The 20,666-nt window shown below is 41.8% G+C and overlaps 3 protein-coding genes across 3 annotated transcripts; all 3 read right to left on the bottom strand.

The window, feature by feature from the left end:
* Window positions 1-23: 23 nt before the first annotated feature.
* Window positions 24-4,503, bottom strand: LOC119738522 (microsomal glutathione S-transferase 1-like). The gene is made up of 3 exons (XM_038213425.1): window positions 4,282-4,503; window positions 2,870-2,949; window positions 24-2,115 (listed from the first exon to the last, which is right to left on the bottom strand). Exons 1-3 carry the CDS (start codon window positions 4,414-4,416, stop codon window positions 1,725-1,727), a joined length of 606 nt encoding a protein of 201 aa, XP_038069353.1. The 5' UTR covers window positions 4,417-4,503; the 3' UTR covers window positions 24-1,724.
* A 2,377-nt stretch (window positions 4,504-6,880) lies between these two features.
* On the bottom strand, window positions 6,881-10,382 carry LOC119737174 (F-box/LRR-repeat protein 20-like). Its single transcript, XM_038211346.1, has 2 exons — window positions 10,106-10,382; window positions 6,881-8,658 (listed from the first exon to the last, which is right to left on the bottom strand). The coding sequence occupies exons 1-2, from the start codon at window positions 10,264-10,266 to the stop codon at window positions 7,890-7,892; spliced, it is 930 nt and encodes a 309-aa protein (XP_038067274.1). The 5' UTR covers window positions 10,267-10,382; the 3' UTR covers window positions 6,881-7,889.
* A 3,441-nt stretch (window positions 10,383-13,823) lies between these two features.
* On the bottom strand, window positions 13,824-20,156 carry LOC119737837 (microsomal glutathione S-transferase 1-like). The gene is made up of 3 exons (XM_038212458.1): window positions 19,650-20,156; window positions 16,908-16,984; window positions 13,824-16,447 (listed from the first exon to the last, which is right to left on the bottom strand). Exons 1-3 carry the CDS (start codon window positions 19,782-19,784, stop codon window positions 16,204-16,206), a joined length of 456 nt encoding a protein of 151 aa, XP_038068386.1. The 5' UTR covers window positions 19,785-20,156; the 3' UTR covers window positions 13,824-16,203.
* Window positions 20,157-20,666: the final 510 nt, after the last annotated feature.

The following is a 20,666-nucleotide window of genomic DNA, read 5'->3' as shown; positions in this document are numbered from 1 at the left end:
GAAAATGAATGTAGCTTATTAGATTTCAAGGGACAGGTTATATTTATTCAACATTGGTTATCAACAAACTCCTTTAATATAAAGCAAGAAAAGTGTGTCAAACTGTTAAAGGCGAGTTAAAACTATGTAAACAGAAAGCAAGACAATAATCATTTTTTATATTCGTTCTTTAAAAACAGCAATTAAATTATCTTTAATTTAATTGTATAATAAAAAACATTATTTAAAGTCAAGAGAAATCAGCTGCAGCAAAAATTAGAATAAAAGCACTCCTTGATCCTTAATCCAGTTGTAAATTTAGAATTATTCCTTTTTGTCAGAGGCCAGTGGATCCGTATATTTATATGTAACATTACATGGAATGGACCACACTGCTATCATAGAGATTTTCCGTGATGTGTCACCGCACAATGCGCACATTCTGCCTAAACCTTTAAGTTCAATAACAAAGTATAAAATGTTATCTATAGGTCTACTGTATACTGGCGTCTCAGTACAGCGTGTCCCAATAAACATTGTGCATGAAGAAATCGCTGATTTTCTCAAAGTTGGTCAGACTAGCTAATCACATTTTATAGCATTTTCAAGCCTATGGTCTTGTTTATATTGTGAAAAAAACCCGAGAAAATCCAACGATGCAAAGCAGAGATATCTTTGATTTAGTAAGGCTATGTATTTTTTGACCTGCACAATGTAATTTCCACATTAAGTGTTATTTTTCTAATTATTGGGTTATTGGCATGTGTTACGCAGTGCTTGAAATATTGCATGGCCTTTATGTTGCATTTGGGTGAGCACAGAAAACAATCTTCTTTGACAGCTGAAATGTATTGGCCTAAGCTTTACTACAGGATTCTAAATTAAATTAGGTTTTGCCCTTCACCGACGTTTTGCCCTTCACAAACCTAATTTGATTTATATCACCCCGGCGCAAAAATTCCATCTTATACAGGATTCTAATTGTGCAGGAGGAAAATAATATAGCCTTACAAAATCAACGATATCTCTGGTTTGCATTGATGGATTTTCTTGATATTTTCACCAATTTTCACCACACGGACCATAGGCTTTAAAATAAGATAAAACTTGATAAGCTAGTTTGACCACCTTTTGAGCAAATCAGCGACTTCTTTATGCACAATGTTTACTGGGACACGCTGCACAATTCTTAACATCAGTGTTTTAGTTCCGGAACTTGTAATTTTAGCCCTAGGTTTTCGGCATCGATTTCTTTGTACGCAAGATGATTATTTATAGCAGAGTATTAGCAACATCTTGATTTGAAAGAGTGAATTCATGCGTCAGTTCATCTAAACACTATGACCACCTTAAAGAGATCAATTAAACTACAATGCAGCATTGGGCAACTTTTTTCAGCTTAGTCTATAAACAAAACTACTTTTCCACGGCCAACAGGCCTATGCAGCCGCGATCATCGCATAGCTAGGATCGGGTCAGACTATGCATGCATTACAGAACGCGTGATTCCAAAATGTATATGTTTGAGCAGATACGTCACAAGATATGAATATTTTATAGCATTTCGCTCAAAACTGTGAGCGGCAGCGCGTCATTTAAAACTACTTTTTAAAACTTTATAAAGCTCTGCAGATGCAAACAGGCAAATTTATTTGTTACAGGACAAAGCACGATTACAGCAGCTTTACAACGTTCATCGGTTACAACATGAGTTCTCTGCAGATTGTTGGCTGAATTCAAAGTCGTCAGATGACGCAAAAAGGGAGTTCATCATAGCCTTCAAATATAGGAAATTGTACGTGCCTATTAGCCCCGTTCCCCCTTCGACATCTAACCTGTCCCCCTCTTGACATGATTTTAATCCCCAAGCCAAAGCTGAATCCCCCCAAAACCCACAGTTGGCCGTTCATGATCACCTGCGCCGCCAACGACACGTTGACGCCGTACCCTACCAAGCAGGCGAGGAAGCGAGTCGGTTGAGGCAGGGGCAACAGGTAGCACACCATGTAGGCGAAACGAGACGCCACGAACGCTCGGAAGTGCCAGGCGGCTGCGTACACGCTGGGTCCGGTCAGAACGTACAGCAGACCCAGGACCAGAAACGGAACGATGTTCTCCAAGTCGTTACGGTGGCATCTGTGTGGGTAGAAGAATGCGTATGAGTACGTGAAGATGTTAGGTCTTTTATTCTATGGTGTGGACCTCGGTGCCACGCCCAGTTCATGAGAAGTCATTATTTTAGAATATGAAGTAGTCATGGGCGTCGCCGGGATTTGTTTAGACGGAAGAAAGCACACCCCGAAATCCGTGTACTTTTTCTAGCATGTTCTCAATTTATCATTTTCGAGGGTAAACGGGGCCATTTTCCCACCCTGCAGGTGCCCATTAAATGTGTATAAAATTGATAGTAATATGACTTCGGACCTCTTTTTTTTTTACTTTTCAACTGGGGGGGGGGAGCTCTCCCCCTTGGCGCCCCCTCCCCGCGACGCCCATGAAAGTAGTTCAGGTGTTTAATGTCAGTTTTATAGGCCTACATGGTATCTGCATGCAACTCTGGAATAAATGATGTATAAATGCAGTAAAGGCCTAGAAAAACAAAACACTGAGTAAAGTGCAGACTCAGTATAGGCCCTAATTTACTTATTTGGAACTAAAAAAAAACATTTTCCGTTGGTCTGTAGGCAAAATTTCCATTCGACTTATTTGGGGCAATTTCTGAACAAAAACACCATTTAAAAGGTATTCACTGCACCCTCATTTGAAATAAATTCAAACCCAACGTGAATTCCTTGATGCAATTTATTGCTTCCCCCATCCAAAAGTTTGGACATTTTGAAAAAGTTGTCGACATTTATATCAACCCAATAAAAAATTATGCTAATAATACCTCCGAACTCGTTCGACATCGTCATGTCTTCGGACCAATTCCTTCTTCCCTGCTGGTGCGTCCTCTGGGTTTATGAATACCTAGAAAAAAAATGATTCAATAAGTAATAACGTTTGCATAAATTTCATAGGTCATCAGATATTATGAAAGGAAATATTTTTCATTATTTTATTCTGTATTCCCCCTCCCTGCAATGCTTTTACTTCTTGGCTTTGACTCTAATTGCTTTGAAATTCTGGTTCAAACTGACTTGGTTAAATTTCTGAGTGAAATATTTTCGGTTATATTTTTTGGGGTTAAAGTGATTGTGAGTACTACTAGAAAGGTTGAATTTCATTTTCAATTAGAATGTCAGCCCAAACACCCTGCGTTTGTAACTCAACCAACGCTAACATCTTGTTTCTTTTTGTTTCCGGACAATAATGCCCCGTGGGTTTTCTCCTAAACGGTTTATGGGATTATAATCTGTAACAATTCGACCCTGACCCAGTGGTGCATATTAGTCTGACGCGTGACGTCATAAGTTGTCACATTGCAAGCGGAAAACATGACCAACTTGTTTAACTAGTAACTCTTGAACAATATATGATCAATTATGTTCATACTTGCATGCAATCAGATATAGACAACAAACAATGTTGATGATTAATATTTTTTTGTAATATAGAGCGGTGAATGGTTTACAGAAATTTCAATTTTGATCACATCGGCTTATACATGAACACTGATCACATGCACTGATGGCCACATGCACCGATGGCCGTTTAACCGATTTTGGGCTAACTTTGACAGATTTTTGTGTAAAAAAAAACGAGTTTGACAGAAAATTTGACAGAATGGATTTTTTTGGGCAGATTTCTGACAGAATTCTGCAAAAATGGTTATTTGACAGAAAATCATAGCAATCTTCAAAAAGCTTCATTTTTTTCGAACAAACCCTTACATAATGGGACAGGTTGCCTGGTCTAGGTGCTGAGGTTCACTTGGATCGGACTTCGTCGTGAAGCAACCGCGTTTTTGTCAAAAATTTTGCAATTTCATGATGACATCTGTATGTGACTATGAATTGTTTATAATGTAGTGTGAGCCCTAATTAAGGTACTACTACAAATCTGCATGTGATTTTAAGTGTTTATAGTGTATTTCGAGGAATTCTGGAAAATTTGGCAGGTTATTGATAAATCTGACAAATTTTTGAAGTGCATTTAGCAAAATTTTGCCATAACCTTACGGTCACCCTGACTTTGATCACATCGGCTTACATTAACTGCATGGGCGTCAATCGGTGGGGAACGGGAGGACAAGTCCTTGGATACTCTGACCATGACCGTGACAGCACAGTTGAAATAAGTAGCCTCACTGTCATGTTAGTACTCAGCAGAAGTTTAACTCGGTACACTTTCCAAACTAACCTTTTGAGATAATCTGAACTTCGCAGTCCAAGCAGACAGAAACATCATCTTTAAGGTGACGACGGCCGCATAAGTCGCATACAACCGAAACACGGGGCTGTCCATGAAACTCAAAAGTTCGCTGTAGCCCGCCATATTGAGTCGTCTGGAAGAAAGTGCAGTAGACTACTATTCCCGCCACAGACCGTCCGTTATTGTGCAGGCATGGAGAATTTACATTAGTGTTGTGACTAGGAATGAAACTGCAGATTTCTATCTTGTGACCCGCGATCAACCCCTTGTGATACGTGTACGAGAGGGTGGACCCTGATCCCTTTGAACAAACAGATGATGATAATGAAGTAGGCCTACCTAAACATTCAGTGACATCAGCACAACGGATCGCTTGTAAGGTGATAGATTGAGCAAACTTTTGCTAATGACCCGCTACAGTATACTGGATACCATGGGCGTCGCCAGGATTTTTTTAGTCAACGGATCGGGGATATTCGGCATTGCAGATCAAATGTGTCTAGGCTGTTGCCGAATGGCAGCATTCAGAGATTGAATTCGTTTTATATAAATCAATTAGACGAATTTGATTTCCGAATAATAAGGTTTGACATAGACGAGACGAAATCGAATACTCCAGGACGAAAACGTTTGCTCATTGTTTGAATTTGCTTGAACTGAATTTGAAATTGTCTGATAAAGGACGAAATTGAACATTGGAAGTGAACTATCGATTTTGATGGGCGAATTTGAATTTTAGAAACAGTGAAGTCGAATGATAAACGAAAAGTTAGCCGGGAAAACATGTATAATTGAGATGATTGCCAACTGATTATGATAATGAATGATAAATCCGCGTTATTGAGAATTTTCTGTGTTTCGAAAATTGTATTTGTTTTCACAAAATGTATTTCTAATCTAATTGTTTGTATTCCATTTTTGTCTTTTCGGAACGAGAAAAGAGTCCGATTTTGATACGAGTCCGATTTTTATATGACACCGGTTGCAAAGGGTGGTGACGTAAAAAGTCACGTGTCGTCGTCGTCAGCCCCCCCCCCCCCTCCCCAATTGCTCACAGGAAGTTTTTCCCTTTGTAACTCCGGCGTGGAACCATCCCCGGCGTGGTGATGCACCTATACACAACACCAAGACCTCCAAGGTGGGCGGCAAATTACCCGAGTCGACACGAGACATGTCTGTCTCGTCAATATTCTGGTATAGGACTTGCTACACATAACGTGGGTGTACACGTATGCAGCTCCTTCCAAGGTCTTCCAACCGGGATCTGTTTTGCGCTAGTTAACCTCATTTATGGCTTATGAGGTCGCTGGATAGTCTATTCATGTAGATGCAATGTCGCTATATTAAAAATTATTAAAAATATTACAATTTGCCTTCGATTGGTTGATGTCGTGTACAATGGGATCTTATCGGCTGCCATACATGATTAAGAATAGCCTCTGCCTCTGTTCGATTGAACTATCTCACTGTGATTACATCAACTTGCTTCGCAGATCAAAGAACATTTTCTGTCCGTTACATGTGATATCCCCTGTCTTGATACCAGAAGTCTACCGGCACTTATCACCAGTCACTCGTGCCAACCGCGTCTCCACAAGATGTGTTTTACGAATTGAAGAAGGTGAAACTGTACAAGAGGGTGGTCCGGACTCAATCCCATCATGGCTGATGTTGTACGGAGTTTTGTAGGTGCCATTCAAGATGTCGAGATCCTCTCATAAATTAACGCGGAATGAGATACCATCTTACACGTAAAAATGTTGGCATCCTAAGATACTTTCGAATGTTAATTGTTAGGAGGAGTGATAAGAAAGCAATTCTATTTTCAGGGTGTCCTCATCCCATCATAACAGTCAGGTTGTCGACATCCTAATCTCAGGGTGTCGTTTTCCATTGATGTGTCATCTTAATGTACCATCATTTTGTCGACCTTATGATGACACAGATCAGTCGGCGACTCACTGTAGTATCAAGCTGTGCCTAAGCTACGACCGTTGGAAACTAACTAGTCGCTAATTTTGTGCAACCTGAGTGTAACTGCAATGAGATATAGACGATCGGCATCAGTCGGTGCTCAAAAAGAAAATCAACAGTCGCAATAGTAGAAACATTTAAACCTGCGACATGTTCCCGACAGGCGGGAATCAATCGCAGTCGTGTAGCCAATCTGCGTGCGACGAAAACGACTTTCGCTATTCTTGAGACTATTGAAAAGAACACAACCATTTGTCTAACAAAGAGACAAACAGGATTTTGTTAGCTTTTAAACTTCGTGTTTATTTAAAACATTTAAATCAAATTAAAAAGGCAATTAAATTCCACGGAGTCTTAGTCCTGAACTGATTATGCATTCCATTTCCAGAACCAAGACAATGGTTGTGTTCTTTCAAATTGTCTCATTCTTATCCCGCCCTGACCAGTTGGCGCAAGTCAGATTTCACCCGACCCCTTTAATTGTCTCCTGTGCACATGAGTCATCATGCATGAAAACTATAATCCAGTGAAAATTTCACCAAAAGAAGCAGAAAGTAAAGTACATATGAACATATCTTATCCATATTGCTACAGAATAAAACTATGGCCAATTTTAAAAGTCACGTGCACGACTGTAGAGCTCCGTAGTTAAGTGATAGCTTGAGTCTGAACTGTTTTCCCTTTTATGTAAAATAGCTTACCACGATGATGTACTTGCACACTGTGTTTATGAACGTGTTTATGGAATTTTGACATTTAGATTGATAAGTGATGCTAATAGCCCAGTTCTGGAAATCTGAAGGATAACAAGGTTTATCACTAAATTGATGTTAAAGGTGACACATTTATAAAGAGCATAACGTGGTGTAGCGGCAAGTTGTGAAATTTAACTTGGGTTTAATCGTTGTTATTTTTAAAGTGTTTTCTAAACTTTAATTTATGATTACGCATACCTTTGATTAGAAATAAGTTTGTTGCGGTAAAACTGTTCGTTGATCGTTCCCGCACTTTTGTAATAGCGCCCTCTTGTGATATGGTGCATTTTGTAAGGTCAAAGTTTAACTCTTCATGATTCCGATGATTCGTAAACAATGAACGTGTACCAAATTTATCTCCCCAAATAAATGTAAAATTATCAGGTTTTTTAAGTCCCAAATGTTGTAGTTTTGGATCCAACACAATCGATAAGCCTTAATTTATCGTATTTTGAGTGATTTATTAAGATTATTTGCAGCTTTTCAAAGTGAAGATTTATATGTTTTGGGGGTGTTTACTTCCACGTAAAGGGATAATGTACGCATTATGTCAAGTGAAGGCTCAAGCTCAATCGCATATATATTTGACTAATTAATCTAATGGTTTAGTATGGTTTTCTGTAATTGTTAATACTAAAGTTAAGTATTGTAATTTGTGTAATTACAGTGAACCACCACCACCACCACCACCACCATAAGCACCAAATACAAAAGCACTAAAGTACTACTGCCTCAGGGTGTGTTCAGAAAGGGACCGAATACTTCAAATAAAAACACTTGTGTAGCAAATGTCGTTTGCAAGGCTACACGTGGACTTTTCAGCAAAAGCTGAGTCAGGGATTACAAAGTGTACTTTCAACTGTCTTTTTACTTCAGTTGGAACACTGAGAACAGAACAAACAAAAAAACAACGGCAAGAAACAGAAAGTCAGCTATCCAAATTGCCGGATTTCCTCCGCTGGTTCCAATAGCATCTTGGTCTTGCAGGTTTGCCAAAGGTGCCAAAAAGTCAAACTCCTGGATTTTAACTATCTGTAATTTCCTCAGTTTGCTGTTGATGAAGTCGATATCCTCGTCCTTGATGTTTGTACCGCTTACGTCTAAATCCGTTAGATTGACAAGCTTAACCAAACACCTGAAGCCTCGTCGCGAAACGTCGTGGCAGGATGAGGTGTTGGGACGTTCGACCTGGGTTCTGTTGGAACGTATATTTTTAAAATCCTCGTTCCAGATCTCTATTGAGTTCTTGAAGTTGAGGGTACGCAGCCGGTCCAGTCTAGAATTTGAAACACCGGCTTGGAACCATCCCGGCGTGGTGATGCACCTGTTCAACACCAGAACCTCCAAGGTGGGCGGCAGATGACCAGAGCAGACGCGAGACAGGTCTGCCTCGTCGATGTGGAGCTCCACGAGGTTCGGGCACCTTCGGCGAATATCCTTCAAGATGGCGTCGTTGAGGCACCGGGATGTCTTGCTAGTGTACACGAAGCCGCGCAGATGCAGCGTGTGCAGGCTGTCCGTGAAATACCTACGGAGCGCCCTCCAGTGGGTGGGGAGGTCGACTCGGGCAGCGAAAAAGTCCACGTTCTTCCACAATTTCTTCTCACCGACGAGTTCTCGCCAAGACTTGCAAACTCTATGTTAAAGAATATAGGACAACAACGTAATCAGACCTGAACGATTGTGATAATTCTTCAATGACGCTGCCTCGTGAAAATGGGAATACGTTTCAACAACCACCATACAGAATTGGGACAGAAAATGTTGCGAAATCTGAACTTGTTGATTAAAAAAACCACAGAAATCAGCATTGAGCGGTTTCCAGTGACCACAGTTGGCCATTTACTGAAGGGTACCAAGCCAAACGCACAATATTTACGCGGGCACTTAATGCTCTTTTACCAATGGTAATAATATGCATGAATGAAAGGGCGGCTCAAATTTAAGAACGCGCGATGGATGCCCACAAGCGTGGTTGCAGCTCAGTATCCGGCATCTAAGGACGGATAATCTAAAGATTTTTTGTCTTTATTAGTCGGTTGGCTTGTGGGGCCCATATGTTTTTGGATACAATCTTTGAAACTCTCAGGGTAACGTATGGATACCTCAAAAAGTTCAAATCCACTTGTTTTAATTTTTAAGCCATGACATTTAAAAGAGGGGCCTCGCGCGAAAAAAACCCTGATTTGATTAGTTTCATTTCCTTCTTCGCATTAAGTTGGTACAGATGATGCAAGAGTCACATCACGAGGAAAATAACACCACAGACTTTTGCCTCTTCTGGGGTGGGCCACATTGTAAAAAGTGGGGGGCAAAATACGTTAATAAAAAAACCAGCTGTAAGGCCAAACAAAAATAGTCGGTCTCTGGTCAGACCGAAGTTCCGTAATTGATGCGGCGACGCGGGGTTTTTTTGGGGGGCTTTTTTTTCAAACTTGAATTGTACAGACAAGGTGGGTACTATTTTGTTTTTTTTGTGTCCTCATTATACATTGGTGTCCTCCATAATTTGCCTCGGTGCCCTTTATCATTTGCCTTAGTGCAATTTCCCCATTCCTTGGTGCTCCTTGGTACAAACATGTGAGGAGGTGCGGCAATAGAGGGCGCTGTTGTAGCTTCCGTATTAATTTGAAGAAAAAAAAACAGGTTGACGCGCATGATTAAAATCGACGCGCGCGCTGACCAGAGACCGAGTATTTTTTTTTGGCCTAACAGGCAATATGGGTGTTATTGCAAATAATATGCATTCGTATACATGTATATGTTATGTGCATAATTATGTACATACATAAATCTGTTCTACAGCGCCCTTAAAAGGTCAGGAGGTGTCCAGCCCACCCCCTCCCCAATCACGAGCGTCGCCAGGATGGGGTAAGCCCCCCCCCCCCCCCATCGAAAAAAACATGGGTTGGCGTGGGTAACTGTCCCCCGCCCACCTTCATAAAAATGATAAATTTTGAACATGCTATAGTGAAAGTACAACAAGGATGGGGGGGGGGGGGTTGGAAAAATTAATTTGAAAAAAATCCTGGCGACGCCCATGCCCCCAATGTTGACAAGAAATCGATGTCAAAACCACTTACCCCGCAACTCTGCATTTGTCTTTCACTTCTAAATAAGAGAAGATCTGCAGCAGTACATTTGGCGGCAAGTTTTCCATATTCAGAGGACGAGAGACGAGCCTCCGCAAAATGGAAAACAAAATTGACATCGAAAGCCGTAATGACGTTGTACCTCTGTGCATTTGTTGTGTGTGAATGTGCAGTACATCAGCTCTTCAAAATGAAGGTTGTGTAGTCTTTATAGTAGTTCCATCAAGGCTAATTTCACCACCTCACAGTGCAACGTCAGCCCACCTAGCTGTGCCCTCGAACTTCTAGTATTGTGCAAGGTTGCATTGGGGAAGTTTATATCGTCATGACCTTTATTTAGTGTATGTACGGAAGCGTATTGTACGGAAGCGTATTTAGGACATGACCGAAAATATTTTTTTAGGCCCACTACTTCGCCCGGGCGGATTACCCTTTCGCAAGGGCGGATTACTATTCCGCCCGGGCGGATTACTAGTCCGCCCGGGCGGATTACTAATTCGCCCGGACAGACTACTAATTCGCCAGGGCAGATTACTACGGAAGCGTATTTAGGACATGACCGAAAATATTTTTTAGGCCCACTACTTCTCCCGGGCGGATTACTTTTTCGCCAGGGCGGATTACTATTTTGCCCGGGCGGATTACTATTTTGCCCGGGCGGATTACTATTCCGCCCGGGCGGAATAGTATCCGCCCGGGCGGATGACTAATTCGCCCGGGCAGACTACTAACTCGCCCGGGCAGATTACTTATTCTCCCGGCCGGGCAGACTACTAATTCGCCCGGGCGAATTAGTAATCCGTCCGGGCGAAATATAGGTTTTCTCGGTCAATTTCGGCAAATGAGCAGCCAATTTAACCACTACGCTATTCTATTTCGCGCGAAATCAAATGCTACTGAAAAGGGTCATTCGATTTCGTTTTATGACCAGTCAAATGTACTGTTGCGTCATTCGATTTAACAAAATAATCGTGCAATTTAACAATTCAACAAAGCAGCATTCAAATTCGCAGGAGCTTTTTGAGGCGTGTGTTTAGTCATTCAAATTCCTTTTTGGGCAGTCATTTCTGAAATTTGTGCAATCTAAAAAACGCTTTGTTAAATTTTTGTTTCCTTAAGAATGTTGAAGGCATAAATACGGTTCACTTTTTGGCACTTGAGTCACTTTGCCGATGTACTTCGAAGACGAGCTTTTGCTACAGTTTTACACGCATATTTCTAGAAATGGCAGCTCGTGGTCGCTACGCTAAAGTGGCCCAGGTAGATCGAGAAAGGTTGATTGAGGCCTTCGAGGGAAACGAGCAAGACTACCTTCAGCTTGCGGTCAATTTGAACATCAACAAGTCCACAGCCAGATCAATTGTTGCAACATATTTGAGGACTGGAAGGCGAGAGACGCTGGCAAGAGAAGGAGCAACCCACAGCAAGATGGATGATGACATGCGAAACCATCTGCAAGGCATCCTTGACGCTAATCCCGTCTTGACACTTCAACAAATGAAGGCTAGTTTGAGTGAGCATCTGCCAGAGAAGCCCCTGGTTTCTACCGCCACCATAGCCAGGGCCTTGGATGGGATGATGATTACACTGAAACTAGTGGAGAACGTCCCTGGTGCAAGAAATTCCCCTGAAGTTCTTGATCAACGCGTCCAGTATGGTGAGTGGTTCCTGCAGCATGGTGTTCTGGCGCATCTAGTCTTCATTGACGAGACAGGTTATAACGTCTGGACTCGACGCTCCCAGGGTAGAGCTCCACGAGGGATCGCTGCAAGACGAGTCGTCGACAGACAACGAGGGAGAAATTGCAATGTCACCTTCGCTGTTTCTAGTGAAGTAGGCTTGGTGCACCACCGAATCGCATTCGAAACTGTGACGCGAGAGAGATTCGATGAGTTTCTTGCGGACACAATTCAAGAGTGTGATGCAGTTTTCCCAGACGACGAACCCATTTACCTCATATACGACAATGCGAGGCCTCACGTGCGAGCCCATCTCCCTGAAGGTGCCAACCCAATGATCCAGCTGAAGCGCCTCCCTCCCTACTCCCCATTCCTGAACAGCACGGAGATGGCACACTCTGCATTCAAGGCTGCAGTTAAACGCATCCTTGGGTTACCTGAGTGGCAACAACGTGTCGGAGACAGACAGGCTGCCCAGCAAGCAGGAATGAACATGCAGCAGTGGAGGTGCGATCTCCTTCAACAAGCAGCCATCCAGAGCGTTGATGTCATCACCCAAGTGAAGTGCATGCAGTGGTACAACCATACCCAAACATATATGCCAAGATGTCTGGCACGCCAACAGATTGATGGTTGAGGAAGAAACAACATAAACAATAAAAAACCAGGAAAAACATAAAGAAACACCCAATTCAAACACAATACAAAATTAGGTCTTGGTCAGTTAACCAATATAGATCCCCCCCCACAAAAAAAAATGAAGAAGAAAACAAAGAAGAAGAAAAAACCTCATTGGCCCCTTGTAAAGTCTACTGGAAGCATAAATAAAGAAAACAAGGTTTGCCTGAATTAAAGTGAAGATACGAAACAGTTGCCTAGTACAGTTTATTCGTATTTCTTTAGTCGTACTTATTTGAATTCTCTTTAAGCGAAATTGAATGCCTCTTTACGAAATTGAAAAAAATGAAATCAGTAAAATCTCCAGTCGAACCAGCTTTGCTAAATTGAATGATGATTGTGTGTCACGAAAAAGAATGACGATATGCTAAATTGAACACAGTGCTAAAGGAATTTGAATGCCTCAAAACGAAATTGAATGGCCGAATTCTGAATTTGAAACGCAGTAACAACTGGAGAGGCAAAATAGCTTCAATTCGAACGCACGAAAATTAAATTGGCTGCTCATTTGCCGAAATTGACCGAGAAAACCTATAGTAATTCGCCCGGGCGAATTAGTAATCCGCCCGGGCGAAATAATAATTCGCCCGGGCGAATTAGTAATCCGCCCAGGCGAAATAGAGGGCCGGAATCTTTTTTTTGGTCATGTCCTAAATACACTTCCGTAAGAGACCGACTTATTATTTTTTTTTGGCCTTAATAATCGTCGAATTTGAACAGCGCCCCCTATTGAAATATGGTACCAGTCCCCCCCCCTTCCAGTTTTGGATTTTACGGAGGCAAAGTTTCCAGAGAAAAAACCTGTGAACATTTTCAGATTTTTTGGCTGACGAACCCCCCCCCCCCCCTTGCGAAAATTCCTGGATCCGCCCCTGCAGGCCCGGATGATGTGGCATCCTCAACGAATGTCACCCTTGATTTACTCGTTGTACTTCTTTTTGAAAGCCAGTCTTCCACATCAGCGTGGAAAAACGATTCCCCTTTCAGCCAGTCAGTGTTCTTATACTTTCAACTTGACCTGTGTTTGTTTCAGCTGACGATTTTCGTCACCGACTTACGAATCTCCTCTGAAATATCACATAGCTGTACTTTGAACATGTCCGATAATAATTCTAAGCAAAATGACAGGAGTTTTTAATGTTTGATACATGACCGATAGAAGAGACAACTTGAAATAATAATGGCTTTCTTGGTAAGGACGCCATAATGCACAAGGTATATACTACTTATAAAAAGACGTCCACACTTGACCATTAACGGCAGTACTACTGACTCACCACAACCTATATTTACACACTAAAAGTATAGCGTCCGTATGACGCTGAACAAAACAGTCGTAAATTTGATATCCATTTTGATAGAACTGTCAGTATTATTATTAGAAAATTGCAAACAAAATAAGCACAAAGTGATTTAATTTCTTCCAAATATAAACTATAAACAAGGTGGAAGTGAAATAATAGCTCCATAGCTCAGTGCAAAGTTTATGATTTTACTTTCTGAAGAATATACGGTATACCTGAAAAGAGCATCTTCTTCCACTTGTCTAACAAACAAGAATTACTGAAATTGAGCCATGCTACCAGGAGTTATGAACTTTTTATTAAAAGAAGCAATTTATATGGCTGTCTATGGAATGCCATTAGAAGCTATTGAGCTGAGCAGCACAGATTACACGTCCACGTTTCATTGTACTCAATAGGCATTCATCGGTTCGTAGAACGGTGAATAATCAGTGGTGGACAGCCACTCGCTGCCCTATGATGAGAACCCTGGCTACGCCGCTGGTAGTGAATTAAAAAAAAAACACTTTGAATTTAAAGTTCTGAATAGGCTAAAAGGATAATCTGGCAATATTTAAGACCTACCAGATTGAAAATAACAAAAATAGATTGAAATTTTCATACAAAAAAGTGAGTCGTTATGAATCAACATTTGGTTGGTTTTCATTTTTCTGTTCTAGTTTTCTTCCTTGCAATGTTTTCTCTGGTTTTCCTTTATTTATGCAAAGTAGCTATGGACAGTTTTCTTAACAAGTTTCACATATTCAGATTACATATTCTTAAAAATGTTTTAATAACATTGAATTAAAGAAAATCACGCTATTATTGTATATTGTATACTTCATAAGTAAGCACAAAAATCCTGTTTGTCATCGACTGATCTTCAAGTTAATATCAAAAGATGACAAGGCAGCGGTAACTAACTATGATCACAAAGTTGTCACAAGAGAAAGGAAACGACATCGACACCAGTAAAATGACGCATAGAAGTCCGATTGGGAAGTAAATGTCAGTAGTGTTTACTTTGATGGAAAACGAGAAGTAGCCCTTTAATAACAGAAGGTTGTTAACAAACTACCAAAACACAGTGACAGAAAACCAATATTGCAGAAGGTGGTGATCATCAATATAATGTTGCACTAAAGTCATGTCCAGGGGCGGCGAAACCGGGGGCGGGGGTTCCCAACACAACAAACGTTCCCCTCTCGCGGTTATAAATGTGCCCCTCGAGATGAAAACAAAACTGCCCCCAAACGCACACGCATCATGAAAACATGTGATCGCTACAAATAAAATTGTCTCCTCTCTGTAAATGCAAAACCGCCCACCAAAAACAAGTTTCCTCCCGCATTAACAAGAGTGTGCACCTTCTCGAGACGGAAAACTGCCCCTCGAAAGCACAATTAGTTCCCCGCTCGCAACATTAAAATTATTGTGCCCCTTCTCAAGATGGAAAACTGGCCCCCAAAAATAATAGTGCTCTTCACGCGAACAAAACGGTCGTTGAACTGGCAAGCAATGGACCTATCGCGGTAGATTCGCGTTATGAATCGCGTAAACGCAGCTTGTGAAATATTGTCCATAGATATTGTCCAATTATATGATAAACAAATGGACGCGGAACGCGCAAAATTTGAGACGAACAATACTTAGTGTACACAAACTCCATAGGGTTGTCTAAGGGGTGTGGCTACTTGCAAACGGCGATATCGATAGGTTAATAGTGCCTCTCTCGCGGCCTCGACTCCATGGGCGCGTGCTCGTTAAGATCGCTCAAGGCATGATGGGAAACAACATGGCGCAGCAAGATCGTACCCATGGGGAACGAGGTTGCCTCTCGCGCGAACAAAAAACTGTCTGTCTACAGCTAAGTAAAAGAAACACAAAGAGAAAGATGGACAACATATTCATAATTATTTTGTTCCTCGTCATATAAGTTTATATAGCAAAATGAACGGGACCATATTCTTTTTTCGTCACTTTCACACCGACGGTGCCCGTTTTCTGAGCAAGTGCCCCTTTTTGGTGTTTCCCCCCAGTTTGAAAAGCGTTCCGCCGCCCCTGCTGGTCATGACATGCAGTAAATATTGTTTAAATATTGATTAGGTTTGTCGAGTTGGATTCACTCTCGACTATGTATGATTATTTAGTGCTTTAAAGTTCAGTTCCAGTTCGCGATTTCTGATGGTCGCAGATCGACGGTCATTCTAGTGTCGTCTGTAACTAACAGACTAGCTTTAAAATGTTCACTGATGACAGCACAAGTTCTCCGCAGATTGTTGGCTGATCTCAAAGACTTTAGATGGCGCAAACGGGAGTGCATCATGGCCTCCAAAAGTAGGAAATTACTTGACATCTATTAACAAACCTTTCCCCCTCCTTGATATCTAATCCCCAAGCCGACCTCCTGTTGTTGGATTCCGCCTCGTGTTTTGTCGAATCCCAAAACCTACAGTTGGCCGTTCATGATCACCTGCACCGCAAACGACACGTTGACGCCGTACCCTACCAGGCAGGCGAGGAAGCGAGTCGGCTGAGGCACGTGCATCAGGTAGACCACGGTGTGGGCGAAACGAGACGCCACGAACGCGCGGAAGTGCCAGGCGGCTGCGTACACGCTGGGTCCGGTCAGAACGTACAGCAGACCCAGGACCAGAAATGGAACGATGTTCTCCAAGTCGTTACGGTGACACCTGTTATTGGGGGGGGGGGGGGAGGAGGGGGAATGAAAAGATTTAAGTTGTAGGACCAAATTTATTTCACTCTCTAAATTCGGAAGAGCATAACTAAGAACCAGACGATTTAGAGTGAAAATCACTCTCATTTTATATTCAAATGCCCTGAAACAAAATGAACCAATCGGGGCGGCACAACTGCCGACGGTTGCGCGAAATTAAAAAAAGGGCGTTAATAAAAGGCCGCTGGTACTAGAACACTTTTTTTTCTAAAACAAATACCCCTTTATCCTCTCCCGGCCACGCCTCTGCATATTTTAACTATATTAACATTCTTTTTTTTAAGTTCGCTGAACGCTCATGTGAAAAAAACATTCCAATCCATCGTGAAATCGTTCATTTAATCTCGTTTCGCTTCCCAAGTCGAAAACGTTGTCGACATTTTTGTTTTAATCCGAAAGCATCATCATAATAATACCTTCGAATTCGTTCAATATCTTCGTCCTCTCTGACTCTCTCCTTCTTACCCTCTGCGTCCTCAAGGTTCATGAATACCTATCAAAACATTCAATCACAAAACAAATATTTTTCATAAATTTCATAGGTCATCAGATTAAGAACGAAACATTTTGATCATTGTATATTCCCCTCCATACACTACTTTTATTTATTGCCTTTAGTGCTTGTTACTGCTTCAATAAACCTAAAGGGCCCAAAAAAAATACTTCCAAGTTATAAAAACACCATGGGTAAAACTAAAATAGCATATGATCGATAGTTAGAATGATTTTCATTGCACATCTCTGAAATTAAAAAAGTGTGTGATTAAAATTACTGCAAGTTATATAAACACCAGGGGATAAAACTGTTCTTCATTCTATTTGTTTTGCACAAAGGAGGACATAAGGTGTTTGCATTTCTTAAGTTGTATGGCATGGTGGCTGCCCTTGGTTTAGGCAACTAGAGATGACTAAGACTGTGGTCAGGATTACATATATCTTTTCTTCGCGCTGATAGAGATTGAATATTGAATTTTTCCAATGCTTCAGCATAATATGATTGATCAGGTAGGATGATTTTCATTGCACGTCTCTGAATAGACTCAAGAAGATTAGATTGAGCTACCGTCAGGCCACCATGATACACTTGGCATGCAGGCATAGTCAATAGTTCTGATCTGATACAAGCATAATACAATTAACAAAGATCACGCTTGGCATTCATCTGAAAAGTTATAGTTCAAAGCAATTCTTCAAATTTTGACCCCAAATCTTTTGTAATTTAATTGATACCTGATGACGTAATGATGACGTCACATACCAGGTTTTATCATCATCCCGTGAATCGTTTGAAAGAAAATAGTTTCGTTTTGATTTCGAGGATTCTGTCTGTGTTTTTAATTCACCTATATATGTTGACCTTCGGAAACAATTAATGATATATCTGATTGCAAAATACGAAGATCATTGATTATTTTGTTCAAGAATTACAAGTGAAAGAAGTTGTTTCAACTAACATCGCTTGTAACTTGCTAACTGATGATATCATCATGACGTCAGAGTATTACACGGTATCATGGTCCATATGTTCAAAGTTACTAGTTATACCAAAACCAGTTTCAGATAAAACCCGCGGAGTATTATGGTCTGGAAAAAAAATAAATAAAGAAGATCATTATTCGAACCATTCTACACCCAACAAAGGAAGACATATTAATATGTACCATTTCAAAAAGGTGATCGGGTCGTACCCGAACCCCAAACAATTCAAGAACACCTTCGGATCAAGATCATGACCTGCAAAGCATATTTAGGTTAATTTACTGTACAGTGGGGCCAATCAAAATCTCCAACACAACAGAAACAAGAGGACACAACATGAAGATCTTTAAATAATGAAAGGTTTGCGGAAACACCATGTGCGAATAATTTCTCAACTAAGAGAATGGTTCTGAAAAGAACCAGAGGTATAAACTCGACGTTCCGGTCAGTATGCTCTGACCGTCTTCAGGAGAGTGCCTAAACTCTAAGAGGGAAAACACTTGTGTAGCAGAAGCGAAAGCTTCCTCCTTCCTCACAGCGGATCTTCGGCCGAGCCTGTGGCTACGCTACGTTGATGACGCCTTCGTAGTGTGCCCCCATGGCCAGGACAAACTCCAAGACTTCCTCCAGTACCTCAACCAGCAACACACCAGCATCAGCTTCACCATGGAACAAGAACATATCTTTCCTGGACGTCATGATCTCCTGGAAACCGGATGGCACCCTATCTCCACCAACCGTGGTTTCATCACCCCAGCATCAGATCATCGGTCAACCGGACCCTAGTACAGCGAGCCTTTGATGTCTGCGACCAAAACAACCTCAAGCGTGAACTCAAGCACATCCAGGCGTCACTACAACGGAACGGCTACAAATCCAACCGCATCAAGATCAGCAAACCTGACCAACGGGTCTCCTCTACCCAAGGTCCTTCCAATGTATCTCCCTCAGTCACTCGTACATACATAGGTCCAGCTTCTCATCATCTCCGACGCATCCTCCGACAAGCCGGCGTCAAGGTGTCAAGGTGTATACCACTCATCAGGCAACAAGCTCCAAGGCGAGTTTATACCTCTGGTTCTTTTCAGAACCATTCTCTTAGTTGAGAAATTATTCGCACATGGTGTTTCCGCAAACCTTTCATTGTTTAGTATCTCCACCATGCAAAGCCTCAAATCTTACTTATGAAGATCTTTAAGACTGGGATGAACAAAGCCCTGAGATGAAAACAAGATTTTTTCTCCCGGAGAGTAGTCAACACCTGGAACGATCTACCAAGTTATGTTGTGAATGCCAAGACTACAAATTCTTTCAAACATGAGCTTAGTGCTGGAAGAGATACGGGGGTCAAAAAGGCTTATGAAGTCTGATAGGCTACTTATTCCCATTAAATCGTAAGTGTAAGTAAATAACAGTGAACGCAGTATACCGTATGTATCGCAAACTTTAGCGAGACCACTGACTTAACAAGTTTAATAAAGAGAGGTGCTTGGCTTTGTAAAAATTTCAACTTTGATCACATCGGCTTAGGCCTACATTAACTGGGCGTCGAACGGGGGGGGGGGGGGGGTCCTTATGATACTCTGACCATGGCCGTGAGTACAGTTGAAATGAGTAGCCTCTCGGTCATGGTCAGAGTACTGAGCAGAAGTTAAACTCGGTACACCTTCCAAAACAACCTTTCGAGAGAGTCTGAACCTCGCAGTCCAAGCCGACAGAAACATCATCTTTAGGGTGACGGCGGCCGCGTAAGTCGCATACAACCGAAACACCGGGATGTCCATAAAGCTCAAAAGTTCGCTGTAGCCAGCCATATCGATTAGTCAGGAAGAACATGCAGTAGACTAGTACTAACGATGTCCGTCACAAGCCGTCCGCTATAGTGTTGTGGCTATTGGAATGAAACTGCAGATTTTTTTATCTTGTGAACCGTGATCGACTCCTTGTGATACGTGTATGCGAGGGTTGACCTGATCCCTTTGTACAAAGAGATAATGATACTGAAGTAGGCTGACCTAAAAATTCAGTGACATCAGCACGATGGGTCGCTTGTCCCTGACATATCATTAAGCAAACCTTTGCTCTCGACACCCTATTGACCGGCTACAGTAGGTACGTTTCTTAATTCCCGAACGAAAACCTATGCCACCATGGGCAGCACTGATCTCTGGACGTAGGACGAGAGCAGTGAACCTAACGCTTGCGGCCTCCCTGTGATTGGCTGTGACTATACACCGTATAAGCCATTATACATGATAATGATCCCAGTTCACTGAGCGACTCGTGATTGACATGCGTGCCTTTTGGCTGAGACGTGATGGTATGGTTGACCAGACATCGGGTCCACATGGCATACATTGATTTTCCACGTGATGGCTGGAAGCTTAGGCAGCAGCGTATCCAGCTTTTGATGTTGGGGGGGGGGGGAACTGCACATCCGCGCCGAAATGTAGACATGTTTTTTTTCTCCCAACACTTGCCCTGACACTGATCATTGGTCATTTTTTATTGGGGGTCATTTTTTTTTTTTAAAGGGCACTTGCACATCCGTTGTAAAATGTAGACAGGTTTTTTCTCCGGACACTTGGCCTCCGTCAAATCAAAAAGCGTGGGGGGGGGGGCTGGTCCCATCTGTCGATGGGGGCACTGTTCAAAACCGACAATTATGCACACAAAGGGCCAATATATGTTTTTTT

This window comes from Patiria miniata, unplaced genomic scaffold (genome assembly GCF_015706575.1).
Source record: "Patiria miniata isolate m_02_andy unplaced genomic scaffold, ASM1570657v1 HiC_scaffold_3, whole genome shotgun sequence".
Classification (NCBI taxonomy): domain Eukaryota; kingdom Metazoa; phylum Echinodermata; class Asteroidea; order Valvatida; family Asterinidae; genus Patiria; species Patiria miniata.
Note: the sequence above shows the minus strand (reverse complement) of the source record. Positions and strands in the feature narration are given on the sequence as shown.